An 18029-nucleotide genomic window follows, 5' to 3' on the forward strand; every position below is an offset into this window, starting at 1 on the left:
CCATGCCTCACTAGAGGAGGATTGAAAGAGGGAGTGACAGGTGGGGCACCGGCTAAAAAACACCAGAAATTATTTCATGAACTTAAAGCTCCTGTGAGGAGTTTTTCGCTGGTTATGAAACAGACTGAAATTAATTCTGATGACTCTATATGAGCTACAAAAGCAAACTAGACCATCAGCGACAAGATTGATTATTTCTATCTAGTTATTTTTAATGCCTGAAACTGCTGGCGGGGGGTAGGTGTCAGATGAAGCAATTAACTGCACGCTGCCTTTGTTTACATTTTCCAGGGCAAATATTTAAAGTAAGTGATACATGAGACTGTTAAAGAAAGCAGGGTGAGATTTTTTGTTAAAAAAGCACCACTTAAGCATGAACAGGACAAAATCAGCAAAGAGATAAGAGGTACGGCTTTGTCCACAGGGGGCGCCAAAATCAACACAAACAGAAAGTTCCTCACAGGAGCGTTAATCACACCCTGAAAACAATTTCTTAATAATAAAGGCATAAAAGTTGTACATGCTTGTATGAAATTGAGGCCCTTTTTGAGAACATTAAACAATGGCTCAACTTGAGTACTTGTTTGTTTTAAACAATGCCCAAGTACTCAACAATGGGGCCTTCAAAATTACTCTTTGTCAACTAGTCAGCTTACATCTATCCATCCATCCATCCAGTATCTATACGGCGTATCCTGTTCAGGGTCGCAGGGGGCCTGTAGCCTATCCCAGCTGTCATTGGGCGAAAGGCGGGTACACCCTGGATTGATTGCCAGTCAATCACAGGGCTGTGACATAGAGACGGACAACCACTCACACTCACACCTACGGGCAATTTTGGAGTCACCAGTGAACCTAACGAGCATGTCTTTGGACTGTGGGAGGAAGCCGGAGCACTCAGAGAATACCCACCAGTCAACTCACAGATACAGCAAAAATGAGAGCATAGTAGCATAGTAGTGATTTTCAAGGTTTGGCCTTGATTCACTGATAAAATACATTTGCTCTTGTCATGTTCTGCGCTGAGAGAAAACTTTCGTATTTTATTAAACTAAACACAAGTCTTGACAGGTTATGAAGATTGGGAATATTAAGCTCGGAGGTAACTCAAAACAGAGCCAACAGGCTGGCTTGTCAAATGGAAAAACTGTTCGGTGAATGTCTGTTACTTTAATCTGTAAGTTCCTGATGCTTTCATAGCCCACCCACTGGTTTCCCTTGTAGGCATTTGGCACATCCCGGGCCTGGTTCCAAACCTCTGTTGCCCCATCCTTCAAAAAGCTGCAGATCTGTAATTTCACAAAGCGATGCATTAATGACAGCCTCAAAACTCTTTCAGTTCCTCATCTTGAGTCTGTAATACTGTGATAAACCAACCTGCTGTTATCAAGCACTCAAACACCATCAATATTCAGGCTTAATCTTTATTATTTAACTATAAAGAGAGTTAAACCCAAAGCGAGTCCTCCAGTCTCAAGAAGGGAAGAGGTTACCACAAGCTTACATTGATCATTTAGAGAAAAGGGGCGAGATTCCAAGTTGTTCTGTTCAACTGTGACTTTGCATTCAACACAGTTGGACACATCACAAACAGTGCTTTAAATGCTTACTGGCCAAGCTGGGGGATCTGATAAGCAGAATCAATGGTGTCCTTTCCAGCAGACACAGCAGCAGACATCAGAAGACGAGCCTTGTTGCTCTGCTCGGCCTCATTCTCAAAGGCAGCTCTCATCTCCTGTTGAATGTCAGCAGATATGAAATATTTAGTATGAACCGAAATCCATGATTTGTACCAGGGTTGGCGTGTAAAGTTGTTTTGCTTTGTTGTATCCTATCTTTAATTCAACAAGGCGCAGGAAATCCCACATGGATTCATTGTGGCCAAAACATTTGAGTTTGAACAGCTTAATTTGCTGTCAAGTAAGAAATTATTTAAACCTTTTTAGAGAAAAAAAAAGAGCTTGAGCAGAAAATCAGACGCAGCAAACAAACCTCAAAGAAAACGGAGCCTCCTCTGTTGGCAGGATACTTCCAGTCATAGTCAGGCACAATCAAACACTTCTTTCCTTCCTGTGTATAATTTATACTTAATTGTACCTGTAAGACAAAAAGGAAACAGGTGACCAATTCTTTATGATGGTGAAGGCACACAGATGATGGATACATAGGCGTCTGAACTGCACCCAGTTTGTGAAGTAGCACAAACACATGATGACATGTAATTCCTGTCCATAAGAAGAGACATATTCATAGTGGGCTGCACAGTGCAGTGGTTAGCGCTGTCGCCTCACAGCCAGAAGGTTCCTAGTTTGAATCCCGGTTCGGACAAAGAGGCCCTTTCTGTTTGGAGTTTGCATGTTCTCCCCGTGCATGAGTGGGTTCAAGGGCTTCCTCCCACAGTCCAAAGACATGTTCGTTAGGTTTGTTGTTGTAGTGAAAGGTTGTCTGTTAGTGTTGGGAATTACAGCTCTTTGAAAGGAGACGGGTTTTAGGGCTCAGTTCCTTTTCGAACAGCTCTCGGAAAGTAACGGAGCCATAAAATCCGAGGTCAGAGAGTGGTCGGACTTACGATCGTGCCTGCACTCTATTCTCCTGTGTCAACACACACATATTTATTACATATTACATATACATATACATATACATATTTATAATTATTTACCAATAATTTATGATACAGCTCTGTATGACTACAGAGATGTCAACAAAACAACAACAAACTTGGAGAAAGGTTATAATGTTGCTCACCGTCGGCACTATTGCTGCGTTCCAGACAACTGGGAAAACGAGTTCACAAGTAGGAACTCCGACTTTGAATGGCTTTCCATAGCAATTTTTCGGAGGTCGGAAAAATGCTGCGTTCCAGACTTCACAGTTCGAATGTCGGAAATTTCCCAGTTGTCTGGAACGCAGCGTAATTTATGGCGACATGATTCCGCTGCACGTGACTTCGTATTGCGGAGCTGCAGTTGAAAAAAGCTGCCTGTGGTAATCCGGCATAAAGGGGAGCGGATTCAGGGCGGGCAGTGAAATTTACTATAAAACTATAAAAAGAACGGCACCAAAGAGCCGTTCAAAAGAATCGGATCGTTTGCGAACGTCACAACACTGCTACGTGTCAGCCCTGTGACAGGGTGCACCCCGCGTCTCACCCAATGACAGCTGGGATAGGCTCCAGCCCCCCAGCGGTATAGATAATGGATGGATGGACGGACATTCACGCTGTACTGTACCCCACATTCAGAGATTGCCTAAAAAGCTGTGCATTTGGCAGCAGGGCCAGGGTTGTAAAACTAGATTACATGACTATCTTTGGGCAAAAAGTGCTTAAAACTGCCCCCAAACAATAGATGCAATATATTCAAGTCAAATATTGGATATAGCATTTACCATGAGACCAGCTGCTGCAGAGAAATGTTTCAAATACACTTTAACTATACTCTGCACAAGCAGGCCATCCTACCCTCTCTGTAAAATGCACAAGGTTTGCTCAAACTTCAGAAAGAAGACGTCTGAGCATGTTTGACTCAAGTATGCCTTTGATGTCATGCAGTAAATTGTCTCTATTCAGCTGCAACATTAAAAATTACAAGTCATCTCACACACACACAACGGGCAAAATAGCCTTTGAAAAACCGTGCAGACGGCAGATATGTGATGATAAATATGTTTGACAACTCTAATCACGCTGCAAGAGGATGGTGATGTGTCATGAGGAGGGATTTGCATTGAAATCAAAAGCAGTCACATGAATACAGAACTAATAATCATTTAGCTTCAGTTATAATGCAGCCTCTTATATCTTAAACTATCTTTATCTGGGTTGTGTAGTCCAATTTAAGTTTTCACCAAGGTCATTTCATCATCTCAGGAGAGTTCATTTGAGCACTTGATTTTTTTTCCCCCTGAGGTACAAATCAAAGGATAATCCTTCACACACGACACATGTTCTTAAATTATAAATCCCCTCAGTTAAAAAGAAAGAATGCTGACACTGTGACCTCCTCAAATATCAGCCTGAATATTCACAAACTTAAAGAAAAATATTCTTTACTGTTTGCATTCCACAATTATCAGATAAAACTATTCTATGCCTATGTTTAAAGGTTAAATAAGCCGTAAAAGATGTTTTCAAAAACAGATTAGAGCCTGTGGGGTGTTGAAACTCTTGTTCCGCTGACTTATCCACCACAAATGCGTTTGTCACCATCATAGTTCTGTTTTTTCCTGCGCTGGCTGACCTTAAAGAACTCATTAGCGTCATCCCAGTTTCCACTTCACTCAGACAATCTATTCCTCTATGCGATTGCTTTAAAGAAGTGGAAGACATAATTATACTGTTAAGTTCACAGATTGTAATAAAAACTAGATGAAAAATCATCTTTGGCTAACTGAATGCAAACTGTGTTGCACCAGTGCCCTCTAAAACAATGCTTTCAGATTACACTACTGCAATATAGCTTGCCCAAATCCTTGTTACTTGATCTTCTATTACCATGATGATATTTTAAACAAAATACAACACAATCTGTGACATAATGAAACCTAAAAATTAAACAGTACTGAACTGCAAATTCAAACTTTGAATGTACACAGTGGTGCTAAAAGGTAAAGAAAAAGAAGCCTGAGGAGATAGTGTGAAGCAATGAAGCATATAGCATCTATAAATATGCAAATAAATAAAAAAAACTAGTAATTATCAATCAATCAATCACATTTTATTTGTATAGCACCAAATCATAACCAGAGTTATCTTGAGACACTTTACAAAAAGAGCAGGTCTAGACCGACTCTTTGTTATGTTATTTAAAGAGAGGCCCAACATGAATCACCATGAGTAGCACTTTGCAATATTCGGCACATTGGCAGAAAACTTCCTTTTAACAGGCAGAAACCTCGAGCAGAACCAGACTCATGTTGAACAGCCGTCTGCCTCGACTGGATGGGCCGAAAGTGTGCTTAATTACACTATAAAGGATAAATCTCACGGTGATTGACGCTAAACTAAACATGTTGTATCCTCTGCCGGTCTGGTCTTTAGTGCCACCTGCTGTCTCACTAGATGAACTGGCCTTACAAAGCCTGCGATAGTGTCTAAGGTAGCAGGACAAAATTAACAGGAGAATTATATCTGCACTGTTGGATCCCAACATAATATTTCCCAAACAGAAGCCTACAGACGTAAACATTGCACTCACCAGATTGTCACATAAACCACCTGATTGCACAACAATGTGGGGGGAAATAAGGGGAAGCCTCTTCTCACTTCTGCTTCATATTATTCTTCTGTTTCCACCATGAGGACCTCGCAGATATTGCTCAGCTTCTTCTATGGTAAAAGCAGCTTTTAAAACACTTAAGCTGTGAAATTGTGTATAAGTGTTTGACTTATAACATCTAAAATGTTTTACAGCTCCAGTTCTCAGTGTCTTCTGGCTAAGAAAACATGCAGTGGACTCAGCTCCTCTGTCGGCTCCAGAGTTGGTAACAGCAGCGTACGGAGAGTCTGTGACGGTCTCCTGTCAGTACGACCAGCAGTTCAGAGAATACACAAAGTACTGGTGCAGAGGACCCGTGTATGAGCTGTGTAAAATCGTGGTGAAAACACCCAGGAACGGAGGAAACGACAGAAGCTCCATCGCAGACGATAAGGAGGCCGGAGTCTTCAGGGTGACCATGACCTCTCTGAGAAAAAGTGATGAGGACATGTACTGGTGTGTCATCGCCAGACATGGAAGGAACACCCACACCGGTGTCAGGCTCAAGCTGTCCAGCACAGGTACGCTGAATAACATGGAATATTTATCTTGCTTTGACAGCACCTCTATGATAAAAGCTTGTATAACGTAGTCTGACTTGTAGACTAATATGATGCTGTGTTCTTGACTACTCTACTGCTGGCCTTTTGTGAATTCTTGGGAGGAATGATTGACCCTTTTTTATCCTGGAAAGACCACACTGAATTTGTCCGCAAAAAGACAAAACAAAAGGATTTATTTCCTCTGCAGATCTTTTAGGAAGAGTAGACAAATGATCTTTTGTTTCTGGGATTATGAGTGTCCTACAGTTCGGCCACTGCAGTGTCTGTCCACCACTTCAAAGTCAAAACTGCTCCTCCAAAAAAAAATCTGATCAAAGATTGAACACCAACTACTTAAAATAAATCTAAATCAACCTACAATAAAGTACACAGAACATTCACCATAAACTGGGTGAAACACGATTACCTGAATGCCTGTATGAACAGATATGTTTTGAACTGTTTTTCAAAAGACTGAGTGGAAAGTACAGATGTAGGCAGGGGCGTTCCAGAGGCTTGGTGCTACGACCTCAAAAGCATGATCACCACGAGTCTTAAGGGACGACTTATGTTACTACAGATAGGGTATTTTAGATGTCTGCAGTGGAGCTAAGGGTGCAGATGTTGTTTATTAAGACCTTACAAAAAGACCTTACAAAAACACAATTTTTAATAATAACCCCAATTCCAATGAGAAAGGGTTGATCTGTCTTTAGATGTCATTTATTGTTGTTTAAATTCAGTTGTTCTTTTCTACAGTAATAACCACCACAGCCCCCACACTGATGCCACCCGGGGAAACATGGTGAGAATATACTAGAATTTCCATAATATCATTGTCTGACATTAAAATAAGACATTAAAAAAAGTTAGCATGATTGATTGTAAAATATATTTAAAAAAAGAATAATTCTAACCTCGGTTATTTTTTTTGTTTGTTTTTTCAACCAGTTGGTGGGGGGCTCCGCGTTGGATCCTTTTTATTCTAATGTTGTCTTGTGTGGTAACAACACATATCGTTGCACGGAGGATGAAGACTACAAGGAAAACATGGGCGCATGAAGAATTACAAACTCAAAACTCAAACATTTATGATTGAGCGTGGTAAAACCATCACTTAAAATGTGAGGATAAATTATAAACACTTTTACACTGGGGCTACTAAAGTATTTCTTCACTGGACGCTTTATCGACAGGAAATTAAAGTTAAAACTAAACTACGTGAAAAGTTACTTTGAATTCAGACTCTTTTTCTTAGCATTTAAATTATTAAAACTTAATTGATTAAAGTGCCAGGGCCTAAGATAACTTTGCACCCACCCTTTCAATATCCTATCAGCTTAAAATCTGCACATTTGGGGAAGTGAAGCCTTCTGCTTTTGTTTAAAGTATGGACTGTTTTAGACATTTGTATTATTATTGCATTAAACCATTTCTAAAGTTTTCAGTTTATATTTTACTCTACTAAAGAGCTTAAGGCAATGCAGAGTAAAGATTCCTTCAATGCATGAATGAAGGACCCACGCTTGTGAAGGCTGCTTTTAAAAGACAAAACAGAGAAATAAATATAAGGAAGGATCACAGCGGTATTTTAGTTTCACAAAATTAACACACTCACTCTTTACTTCCTCATAAAAAATGATCGGATACCGGTGTTTTTTCAAGTTATGCAAACTTGAGAGAACTTCCTCTTTCAGTGAAAGCTAAATTATATTCAAACTCCCAAGAAAGCTTTATATTCTGTAAATAGAGGCTGTGGTGATTTGTGATTCTTGTCAAGCAAATTTTATTATCATGCTGATTTTATCTGCAAGGAGTTATACAATATTGTCTGCTGGTGTTTGCTTTCAGAGAACAGCTTATTTAAACAGTGTATTAGCAACTCCTGTACAAGCTAATGCAATAACCATGCGTTTAAATGTATTTTTGTGAAGCATGTATGTTCAGTTTGTGTGGAACCAGAAAGTATTAAGTCTGTGTTAGTGCTATACTGGATTGCATTACAGGGTTGTTTGTGATATCCCATCACCCTTTTGTATATACCTGTATGTCTTCTGTTTTCTTAATGTGTATATTCTGTTCAGTTTGTGTTCTTCACTGACTCTTGTGTATTTTTTGTTGATTTTTGTGTATTTTTAAGGCCCATCTAAGGATGTGAATTGCAAGTTAGCAAATGCTATAGTGTGGTGCATTGGTGCACATGCTTTATACGTGTCCTTGAAGAAACAAAGATTAAATAAATACAAAATTGAAGTACACAAAACATAAGAGAAACTGTTGGGGCTTTCACAGCAGATATTTTGACTTGCCATTGTTGGAAAAGTGCTGGTGTTAATAATAACGCTGAGGATGAATATGTTTTTTTCAAGGCTATTTTATTGTATCGTATAATATATAATATCTTTGCTTTAGCTATTGTCCACTTAACAATCTTAACTACTTTGCTGCGTCTACCACTCATCACCTTTCTTCTGACACAAAAATGTTATCTCTTATGTCCTAGTATAAGATCTCTTATCTTATACTAGAGCCAGTTCTGCCTAACGTGAAGAACATCTTTGTTATCCCCATTTCTTCTTCCTTTTACCTGTAGGTGTGCAGTTGTAGAGGTAGAGTTTGCGTTTGCGTTTAGCTGTGGGTGTGAGGAATTAAGCAGGTGACGTCACCGCCTCTGCCGCAGGAACCTCTCGCATCAACTCGTGTCAAGACAGCCATCATACCTAGAGAAAAATACCTTTCAAAGTAAAAGCACGTGAAAGTGAAAACTCCTCAGAATAAATTAAATCTAAACATCATTCATGAAAAAATCAAGCAAACAACGTTAGCTTTAATCTTGTATGTGTCTAGATATCTACTTTAATACCTATTATATGTCATATGTAGCGTCAGATTTTGAAACGCATGCTAAAAGTGTTTTACTTTGAAGGTGATATCCGGTATTATTCTGTCTAGCTTGATAGTCGTAGCGGAAGTCGGGACTTGAAGCTCAGCTTCTCACTGTCTGTAGCAAGTTGCTGCTCGCTGGTGCCAACGCCCGGCGAAAAAGACAGCTAACGTTAACTACCAGGGATACGGTGGGACATTGGTACGTTACTCTTAACATTTTCTGACATCCCTGTTTGAAGTTAGATACGAATTACAAGTTGTATATTGTTTTCAAGCTTCGTCCTGTTCTCTGGAACTCTGGCAAAGCAGCTAAGCCAGCGTTAGTTTACAACGTAGTGTTAGCCGGCCGACTGCTAAGCTAGCTGACTACCTAGCTTAGTCCAGTGATTGCTAGCACGGCGTCAGCTTAGTTTGCCTACCAATACATAAACACATTTCCACCCTAAACTGTTGCCCTTTCTTGAGTAAACAGAGCCACACTTTCTTATTTACCCATTACCTTGCATATAAACACTAAAGCATGCCAGGTTTACAGAGAATAAGCAAGTGAGTAACGTTGTCATTAGCTAACGTTAGCTTGGAGACAGTTTTGGCGATGGGGCGTGACAGTAAACTGGGTAATGCTAGAAAAATAAAAACATTTTGACCACCTTACTTTATGAAGCTGCCATTTAAGTTGATAAGAGTGAACTCTTAGATTTTCTAGGATTATACCAGGGTTAATGTTACTGTATCTGTACAATTTAAAATGTCTAATGTATTATCAACTCTCCAACGCAGCCAACGTTGTTGTCAGCAGTGTCAGAAAGCACAAAGATGCAGACTATCAAATGTGTGGTGGTGGGTGATGGAGCCGTGGGTAAAACCTGCCTATTGATTTCATACACCACCAACAAATTTCCCTCTGAATATGTACCAACAGTAAGTCATTTTTGTGTGTTTCTCAGTCTCATGCATGCTGACAGTCAGTCACACTTTGTTCAAGATAATAAAACTACTCTTAGACGCACTAATAAATGCCTGCATTCTTCCATCATAGGTTTTTGACAACTATGCAGTAACTGTAATGATCGGGGGTGAACCCTACACCCTTGGCTTATTTGATACAGCAGGTAAGATAATGTTTCATTCTTAATTCCTAACTGACCAAGGTACAATAATTGGGGTTTCACACTGTAAGTGCATTTTTGTGGTGTGGTTTCTCTATAGGTCAGGAAGATTATGACCGGCTAAGACCACTAAGCTACCCACAGACAGACGTGTTTTTAGTCTGTTTCTCAGTTGTTTCACCCTCCTCGTTTGAGAATGTTAAAGAGAAGGTAAGTACAAAGTGTGTTTCTTAAAGCAATGGAGTTGCTCACCTGCAAATGTTACAACAACATCTCCTCTCCGTTTATGGCAAACTAAATTTGTAGTACTCTGCTCTGTTTTATTGTGTAATTGGAGGAGTTAAGGTGTACACATGACAGACTAAATCAAATTAAATTGAGTTGTATTAAGTATTTCTGTCCAGTATTTCTGCTCCTTGCTACCTGTTTTAAAGATTTGTAAAACAAAACATCTTGGTTTTACGAATCTAAGTTTTAGGAATAAGATTCAGTTGTGCCTGCTGATATGCAAAATGTATTTCCTGAGGCATTTCAGAATATCTTGCTTGGCACTGGATGGTTTGCATTTTATTTTTGGAACTCTCTCTCTCTCTTTCTGTCTTAAATTATAAGAATTTATAGAAAAAAAATGAATATAATTTTGTTGATATTTGAATTTCACATCAAAAGAGAAAATGTGTTAATAAATAAATGGAACTGAATGCTTATAAGTAAATAACATGAACATGCAGACATCTACAAGTACAGACAATACACATGTATATGTGCACATTTACCACTGATAAATATACATGTGAAGGGTTGATCCTTTACTTAACAAGTTTGGCAGGATGACAACTGAGGTTATTGTAAGCCTACTGTGATGAGATTTTAACTGGTGTACTCTCAAAGAATACCAATCCTTCTTTGTGACCTGCAAACACAGCCAGGGTATGTCAAATTTGCTTCGTTACACACCGCTCAGTGTCAGTAAAGAGGTCAGGAGTAGCTTTGTTTACACAAAATGAAAGTGTCACATTGTTGATTTGAAGTTAATCATTCTTTCTTATATCTTCCATCCAAAAAACCCTGTTCATCCTGTCACCAACCAACATTCTTCATCTGAATTGTCTTTATTATTTTAATGCTTTATGAACCCTAAACACTTTTTTATTTTTTCCTTTAGTGGGTTCCCGAAATAACCCACCACTGTCCCAAGACCCCGTTCCTGTTGGTAGGCACTCAGATCGACCTGCGCGATGACCCCTCCACAGTGGAGAAGCTCGCCAAGAACAAACAGAAGCCAATAACCCCCGAGACAGCAGAAAAGCTTGCCCGTGACCTTAAGGCAGTCAAATATGTTGAGTGCTCCGCCCTAACACAGGTAAGATCTCCGGTTAAATTATAACATGTGCGGCATGCGTGTGTTTAAATATGTTTCCTAACAAGGGTGGAAAAACTTTGCCTTGTCTTTTGCTAACAGCATTTGGCTTAAACCTCCATCTAACTGTGTTGTGTGCCTGTCTTTCCCCCTTCCCTTCCTCTTTCTGTAGCGGGGACTGAAGAACGTATTTGATGAGGCTATCCTAGCCGCTTTAGAGCCCCCTGAAACTCAAAGAAAGAGAAAATGCTGTTTGTTCTGATGTCTTCTTGCATCTTGCTTTGCCTCTCGATCATCTGCTGCTTAATAATTGTAAAGAGATGTCTGTCACTGAAATAACAACAGCACTCTTTTAAACTCTAAAAACTTGGTGGCCATTAACATTTTCCCTTCTGTTCATGTGTGTTTTCTTTAAAAGCTGGCCTAATCACAATTATCCATGCTGCCTGATATAACAAGAGTGCCAACCTTAGTTCTTTCTGCTGTTAGCACCTTGCGTGCAAGTCTGTGTAACAGTACCTGACTGCGTTTGTTTTTTAACTTGACATTTTGTTATTATCACGGTATCGAGCTCTTCAGAATCGGTTGTATCCTATAAAGCATGTATGCTAAATTCTGTCCTAGACAGTAATAACATTTTTTCTACTGCAGCATCAGAATTTTTTCATGGGCTTTTGTCTTTACTCAGACAAGCTGATTATGAAGAGAGTCTTGTGTAATGTTATTTGAATAAAGGATAATTTTGATCGCCCTGCTTACTCTCTACTCAGCGTTTTCTGCCCGTAGTTCCCTGAAGATGTTAATTTGTATTTGGAATATAGCCCTGTTTTTGAATATAAATGTTTTATTTCCACAGAAAGGATTAAAGAATGTGTTTGATGAGGCAATACTGGCTGCCCTGGAGCCCCCCGAACCTAAGAAAAGACGTAAATGTGTTCTGCTCTAAGTTTCGTCGCAGCCGTCTCCACACCAGTTTCCAAATCTAGGTTAGCAGTACTGAAGAGGTTTGCTGCACAAGCACATTCCAACATGAATTAAGGTATCATGAAATATTTGCCTTCTGACTGAATTAACCTAAATACATATTCAATGTGTTTAAGATTATTTTAGGATTTGAGTAACATTTAATGCTGTTTGTGATGATTTGATGCCACTGAAATGGCCTTACACAATGTAAACACTGAATACTTAATAGATCACGAACTGTAGGTGACATGAAATAACTTTCAGTTTACCACAGAAGAGTTAAAGTTCTTTGTGCAAAGTGCTTTTCTAAAAGAACTACGAAATGGTATTTAAACGGCACTGTTTTATGGACTGTCCAGGAAAACACAAACAAGCTGATCATGAAAAGTTAGTGAAGATGCTCTTTTGCTCTTGATTACAACAAATGTTTTGTGGTACCCTTAAAGTTTAGGAGTTACACTTTGTGTTTAACTCGAGCACACGAGACTGCCTTTGGTTGACACATCATGCCTGCATCACAGGTGGAATATCGAGCAATATAAATTCTGCTAACGTCACAGAAGTAAAATATTTAGTTTTTCATTCATTATTTTAGAGAATGACGCATTTCTCAACGTCAACACTTTCCTTAAAAAAAAAAAATCACAATTTAAATGTTCCTGACAACATAGCCTCCCTGCATATCTAAAAATATTTGACGTAATGACATTTCTAGGCTATGCACTGCTGCATTTTTAGTTTGCAAAAAAAAGGTATAAATTGACATTTGTCACAGCAGAGATCCACAGGAGCAGCCGAAGTTTTAAATATAATGTTAACACTCTAATTGTGATAAACTATGTCAAATAGCTACTATTATTGTAAGTAGCAAAATGCAAAGAGTTGGAGCAAAGCAATTGGCCAGTCATTTACTTTACCTTTTTTTTTTTTTTTCTTACAAGTGAGTAAACATGGTGATATTTGTCCTGAATGCTTGTCAAAAGTTGCAACAGCTGAACTTTGCAGGAGCATTCAGCCTATAACCCGAGGCTAATGAAGTATTTTGTAAGCTGATCGTACTTGCAGCCAAACTGCAGCATCATTAAGTCGGATCGGAACATGTTGTGACAGTTCTTATAAAATGCTATGTTTAGATTAAGACCCTGTGAAGATGTTTGAGTGACTGAACGAGCACTATTTGCATTTGTCTTTTACCATATCCATGCTCCAATGGTGGGCTTGAATTTGTAAATATAGTGAGAATAACTCCTAACTTATTGACTGAATACAATGTGTGCATTACTGATACCAAGATTTGGAGAAGCTGAGATGACGCAGAAATTGAATTAACAAGGAACATGTTACGTGAAGGAGTGTCTGGATTTTTATTCAATTTGACATCAAAATGTATCTTGCATCACAGTAAACCAGTATTATGAATAAACCTAACTTCAAAATACATCATGTTGTTGTCTTACTTCATGGTTTGGTCAATAACGGTTCTGAACTCGCATACATTTGTCATAGAAGATGAAGGAGAACTGTAAATACATACTTCAATTACATAAAACAGTTTTTCATACTCATTTTCAACATCACATCCTACACATTACAGAGCAGTGCAAATAAGACCTTTATTAAGGCTGTCTTATGAAACAGTGCCATAGTATTACAATAGTATTTATCTGGCCTTATCCTGGATGTTGTCAGAAATTGCATAACACCTGTTGGTAGCTTCATTAAACTTCACTTTTGTCATTACCTGTCCACCTGTTGTGTGCCGAGCTGCTTTGATACTTTATGGTATCCGGCTTCACAATTTCCATGACCAATTGGTATATGCAAACACTGGAAGGAAAGGGATTTCCATCCAGGGCAAGTGTAAGTTTTTCATTATGTTTTTTGAAATGTAAACTTATTTTAAATGGCTTTTCTCCAAGTGACAAACTGCATTGCACTGCCAGGAACCATAATGTCTCGTTGGTACTGAAACAACTAACCCTAATGCAAAGACATGTATGAGGTTCTTTGGGAAAAGAGATATATTTTTACTTCCCGTAAACCTCACAAAGTAGCAGCCGGATTAGAGATGTTCAGATACCCTTTTTCCCTTCCTGATGCCCATTCCAATACCTACACTTGAGTATTGACCGATATCGAGTACCCCTCCGGTACTATTGCCATAAAAAACAGTTTGCTAGCTTTGACTCACATGTTACTGTTGGAAAAATTCTCAGAGTTTGTGTAACTCGAATGTGAAAGTAAATCATATCAGAATTAAGAACTTAAATTCTGTGTGAAAAACACAATCAATGTGCTTTATGCTGTAAAATGATTTGTTTTATGATTTTTTAAAAATCCACTCTGTCGTCTGGTCAGAAATAACCGTGTCACGAGTTAGGTGCTTTCCTAAATGGTAGTTTCCACCAGCAGGGGTTTTTACACAGGTAAAATCCAGCCAAAAGAGAAACATGGCATTTAGTTACCAAATGACAGTTTTGTTGACACGGTTAAAAATAAACAGAGAATTGATATTAAAAAATGAGAGTTTCTGTGCATCTGTGAGCCTGCAACAGGTGGGGCGTCCTAAGGGAACATAAGACCAAGCTCTGTGTGAACCTATTCAGTTTCTAACACTAAGGTTAATTGTAGTTCTATTCTTGGACTCAACAAACCTTGTTGCATCAGATCCTACTTTTCTCAACTCATTCTTGAGTGACTTCAATTACTTTTTGACAGTTTTTGTATCCAGTTTTTAGATACTTATAGACTTTAAATCGTCAGTGTTTCGAGCTGCCTTTTTCTGACACATGACTCTCTGCTAGCATCAAACTGTTGTAATCGTCACAATAATTTACCTGAAACCAGTTGATTTTTTGAAGGTCTACTTAGTTATGCTGATCATTTTAGGCAGTATCGGAGGCTAATGCAGATATATGAACTGTAAAAACTCTTAGCAGCATGCGGTTAATGGTAAAAATAATAGCATTTAAATGTTAGCATCATACATTTAATAACTGATTACTATTTTAAAAGGGTCTCTTAAGATTTGCATAATTTAAAACAGCTCTTTTCAACATTTTCAATTCCATTTTCTTAAGTCATGACCTTTATTGCACAGAAGCATACTTAATATATATCTATATCTTCTTTTTAAACTCCATTGAGATTAGTTTGAGACACGAACAAACTGATGAACACACAGTAAAAATAGCTGATTAGCTAAAGAAAGATTGCTTTAACAGGTATAATGACTGCAGATTACAAAAGGCAAATTAGCATTTGTGCAATTTTGCAATTTCAGGCGTAGGCAGGAAGCAGGGATTCGAGGAATCCGAAAGAGCTATGTGCCCCCTGCTGGACAAACCTCGACACTGCTGTCAGTTACACGGATTCCATACCAACCCGCCCAGAACTGTGTGTCCTTGCCTCCGTGAGTAAAACGGATGTATCTCACTCCTGGTCCATAGTTTTTGAAAACATGAGTCATCTGAAAACAAAACCAAAAAAAACAAACTAATTAGTCTTTCTTGGCTTTGTTCCTCCTCTAAACTTCAACATATTAATTAAGTCCTTAAGCTTTGTACCTGATTCCATTTCTGATCGTTCCACTGCTCAAAGAAAATCGTCTCAGGAGCGAACGTCTGGACAGGCCTCTTTCTTTGGTTCAGCAACTCTACACGGATCTCGTACTCGCTGCCACAATCCCATCGTGGTGCGTACCTATTACAACAAAAACAGGGATCAGCAACTGGTTAAACCATGGGTGAGTTTTTCAGCTTTCTGACATATTTTTAATATGCTTTGTTTGTCTTTTGGTTAAAAGCTAAAGCAGCACGAAATCCATCAAACAGCAATTACTTTTGTGTTGCAGAGAGACTACAATTTATTTTGGACAGTAATTAACATATAACAAAGTTTTTAAAATAAGTCTACGATGTAAATTAAGCACTTATTTAGTTTGATTGCTGGATTTTAAAGCATTGAACATGTTAAATATGGTTCTAGTTAAATGTTTTAGATATAATCGTCCATCAATCTTTAAAGAACCATTTCTTAAATTTAGATCTCCAATGTTTTGTAGCAGATAAAATGCATGCTTCAAATGAAATATTCATATCACATTTTAGTATTACTTACAAGGATTTCACCACAGCAAAATAAGAATGAGGATTGTGTTTGTGACTAATTCAATGTAACATAAATTTAGGAATTAGAACTGTTGAGACTGTTTTTCTTCTTCTCACCAATCAGAGATTTTGATGTCCGGCTGGAAGTGATCCATAAATGATGGGTTGTAGCCCTCCACCGTCAAATCAATCATCTGCGTCTTCCGGCATGTTCTGCAGTAAACAGTAAGCGTTTTAGATAATCCACAATTGTCATTTCTTTTCCAGACCACTGCTAGTTAATACTTACCCGAAAGAGGTCACAAAGTTTTTCTGGATGATCTCATTTGGATGTGGCACCATGAGCCCCTCTACTTTCCATTTATCACCGCCATTGTCAGTTATCTGCCAATTCCTCAATTTCTCTATAAAAACAAGGACAAGTAGTGTGAGACAAAGTAGGCAAATTTATTGTTCAACAGGACAATAAATAACCTTTACGCCATCACATTTTGAGTAAACTTCAGTTTTGCGGTTTCTTACCCTCTCCTCTTGGATTTTTAAGAAGATTTCTTCTCTTCTTGCACAGGAAGTAAAACAACCTCCAATCTTGGGGTATTTTGGAGGCACCATGGATGCGGTATCCTTCTCTTCTACATCTCTCGATCCACAAAGACTCACTGTCAGCCACTTCTTTCCATTGATGGCACACTAACCGACAAATCGAAACCACCTGATGTGGAGGAAGGTTCAGGAAGATCTCCTCAAGGATCTCGAGGGGAACAGCAGGGAACAACTGAAAAGAAGAGACAGGACACAGTTGAGCTCAAACTTTGGTTAATGTGTTTATTTCAAGCAGTGACTTTTGACCAATGCCTTCCACTGCTTAGCCTCAACTAACCTACATAAATATAAATACACAAAGCTTTAAAACACCTTCTTTTGAGGCTACGTTGATGCTCAGTTGTGTCTTTTCTTTCAATTCAATGTAGTGATTGACAAGTGGAGTGGAGTAGTCCTCTCCATGTGTTATTTAACTTGCAACAAGTAATTACTTCAAATTTCTGCATGCTACAGGCAGGCTGTAGAGGTCATACAGAGGCAAATATTTTACGACTCGTATAAAGCACTTACATCTTCCTCTGATGTTGAAGGTACCGAAGTCACAGTCCGCTTTGGGACTGAATCTGAGCTCTGAGTTGCACCCATAGCTTTAGCTTTCCTCTTCATGCCTGGGAAAGACCCAGGCTTCAGGCGTTTTCTTTAGCAATACAGCCAGTTGTACTCAATCTCCTCTGGTCATCTTGGCTCAGATAAAAGTTTATGTAATGGCTTTTATAGCTACAAATCACGTTTACGGCCGCAGATATATATTTCAAGTAAATACACAACACGGAAGTGCGATTCGAGGAAAAGACTTTGACATATAAGGAGAAGTAAAAGCAGCTACCACTGTTACCGTTAAGCCTATATTTTACAAACTAACACTTATTTATCTTAATTCAAAGTCACGTTGTTTTACCGCTGTTTATACACAGTCCATGAGTCACTAATTTCCAAAAGACAGTTTTGTCAGTTGACCAAGGCTCGTCATTCACGCCAAGATATCCGTACTTGACGTAAGGAGCGTGGGCGGAGTTAGCAGTTGCGCTATGGAAAGCCGGAGGTGCCATTATTTGCCTACATTTTCAATCGATTTACGTTCTATCGTAGTTTTTATGCTGCTTATTCGAAAAAAACACACAACGCTATTAATGGCGCTCCAGTGAGTAGTACGACGGAGTATTCGGGCCACATTAAAATAATGTCATGTACATCAT

General features: G+C 38.7%; 3 protein-coding genes across 5 annotated transcripts; 2 read left to right on the plus strand and 1 right to left on the minus strand.

Annotated features, from left to right (window-relative positions):
• The first annotated feature begins 5297 nt into the window (after positions 1–5297).
• LOC138589385 (CMRF35-like molecule 3) lies at positions 5298–8091 on the plus strand. The gene is made up of 4 exons (XM_069659648.1): positions 5298–5334; positions 5414–5779; positions 6560–6605; positions 6752–8091. Exons 1-4 carry the CDS (start codon positions 5298–5300, stop codon positions 6897–6899), a joined length of 597 nt encoding a protein of 198 aa, XP_069515749.1. The 3' UTR covers positions 6900–8091.
• Positions 8092–8798: 707 nt separating this feature from the next.
• Positions 8799–13557, plus strand: LOC138589701 (cell division control protein 42 homolog). Of its 3 annotated transcripts, none has more exons than XM_069660109.1 (6): positions 8799–8885; positions 9467–9607; positions 9726–9798; positions 9896–10005; positions 10961–11158; positions 12012–13557. In XM_069660109.1, the coding sequence occupies exons 2-6, from the start codon at positions 9503–9505 to the stop codon at positions 12099–12101; spliced, it is 576 nt and encodes a 191-aa protein (XP_069516210.1). In that variant the 5' UTR covers positions 8799–8885; positions 9467–9502; the 3' UTR covers positions 12102–13557. The 3 variants fall into 3 exon arrangements, with proteins under 3 accessions (XP_069516210.1, XP_069516209.1, XP_069516211.1); XM_069660108.1 differs by lacking the exon at positions 12012–13557 and adding an exon at positions 11328–11907; XM_069660110.1 differs by lacking the exons at positions 9467–9607; positions 12012–13557 and adding an exon at positions 11328–11907 and having other exon boundaries at positions 8803–8885.
• LOC138589700 (F-box only protein 6-like) lies at positions 13462–17807 on the minus strand. The gene is made up of 6 exons (XM_069660107.1): positions 17344–17807; positions 16753–17005; positions 16520–16634; positions 16348–16443; positions 15688–15823; positions 13462–15590 (listed from the first exon to the last, which is right to left on the minus strand). Exons 1-6 carry the CDS (start codon positions 17437–17439, stop codon positions 15444–15446), a joined length of 843 nt encoding a protein of 280 aa, XP_069516208.1. The 5' UTR covers positions 17440–17807; the 3' UTR covers positions 13462–15443.
• Between the last annotated feature and the right edge of the window lie 222 nt (positions 17808–18029).

This window comes from Semicossyphus pulcher, unplaced genomic scaffold (assembly GCF_022749685.1).
Source record: "Semicossyphus pulcher isolate SPU_LCO1_2020_fin unplaced genomic scaffold, fSemPul1.0.p SCAF_13, whole genome shotgun sequence".
In the NCBI taxonomy this organism is placed as follows: Eukaryota; Metazoa; Chordata; class Actinopteri; order Labriformes; family Labridae; genus Semicossyphus; species Semicossyphus pulcher.

What these genes read in the sequence shown, in the direction of transcription:
- LOC138589700 (XM_069660107.1), bottom strand. Translation starts at nt 17,439, where the DNA reads ATGAAGAGGAAAGCTAAAGCTATGGGTGCAACTCAGAGCTCAGATTCA. An exon ending in GACATCAAAATCTCTGATTG is followed by an intron (nt 15,824 to 16,347) that starts GTGAGAAGAAGA and finishes TTGTTGTAATAG; the next exon opens with GTACGCACCACGATGGGATT. An exon ending in ACGATCAGAAATGGAATCAG is followed by an intron (nt 15,591 to 15,687) that starts GTACAAAGCTTA and finishes TTTTGTTTTCAG; the next exon opens with ATGACTCATGTTTTCAAAAA.
- LOC138589385 (XM_069659648.1), top strand. Translation starts at nt 5,298, where the DNA reads ATGAGGACCTCGCAGATATTGCTCAGCTTCTTCTATG. An exon ending in GCTCAAGCTGTCCAGCACAG is followed by an intron (nt 5,780 to 6,559) that starts GTACGCTGAATA and finishes TCTTTTCTACAG; the next exon opens with TAATAACCACCACAGCCCCC. An exon ending in ATGCCACCCGGGGAAACATG is followed by an intron (nt 6,606 to 6,751) that starts GTGAGAATATAC and finishes TTTTTCAACCAG; the next exon opens with TTGGTGGGGGGCTCCGCGTT.
- LOC138589701 (XM_069660109.1), top strand. Translation starts at nt 9,503, where the DNA reads ATGCAGACTATCAAATGTGTGGTGGTGGGTGATGGAGCCGTGGGTAAA. An exon ending in TGGCTTATTTGATACAGCAG is followed by an intron (nt 9,799 to 9,895) that starts GTAAGATAATGT and finishes GTTTCTCTATAG; the next exon opens with GTCAGGAAGATTATGACCGG. An exon ending in AGTGCTCCGCCCTAACACAG is followed by an intron (nt 11,159 to 12,011) that starts GTAAGATCTCCG and finishes TTATTTCCACAG; the next exon opens with AAAGGATTAAAGAATGTGTT.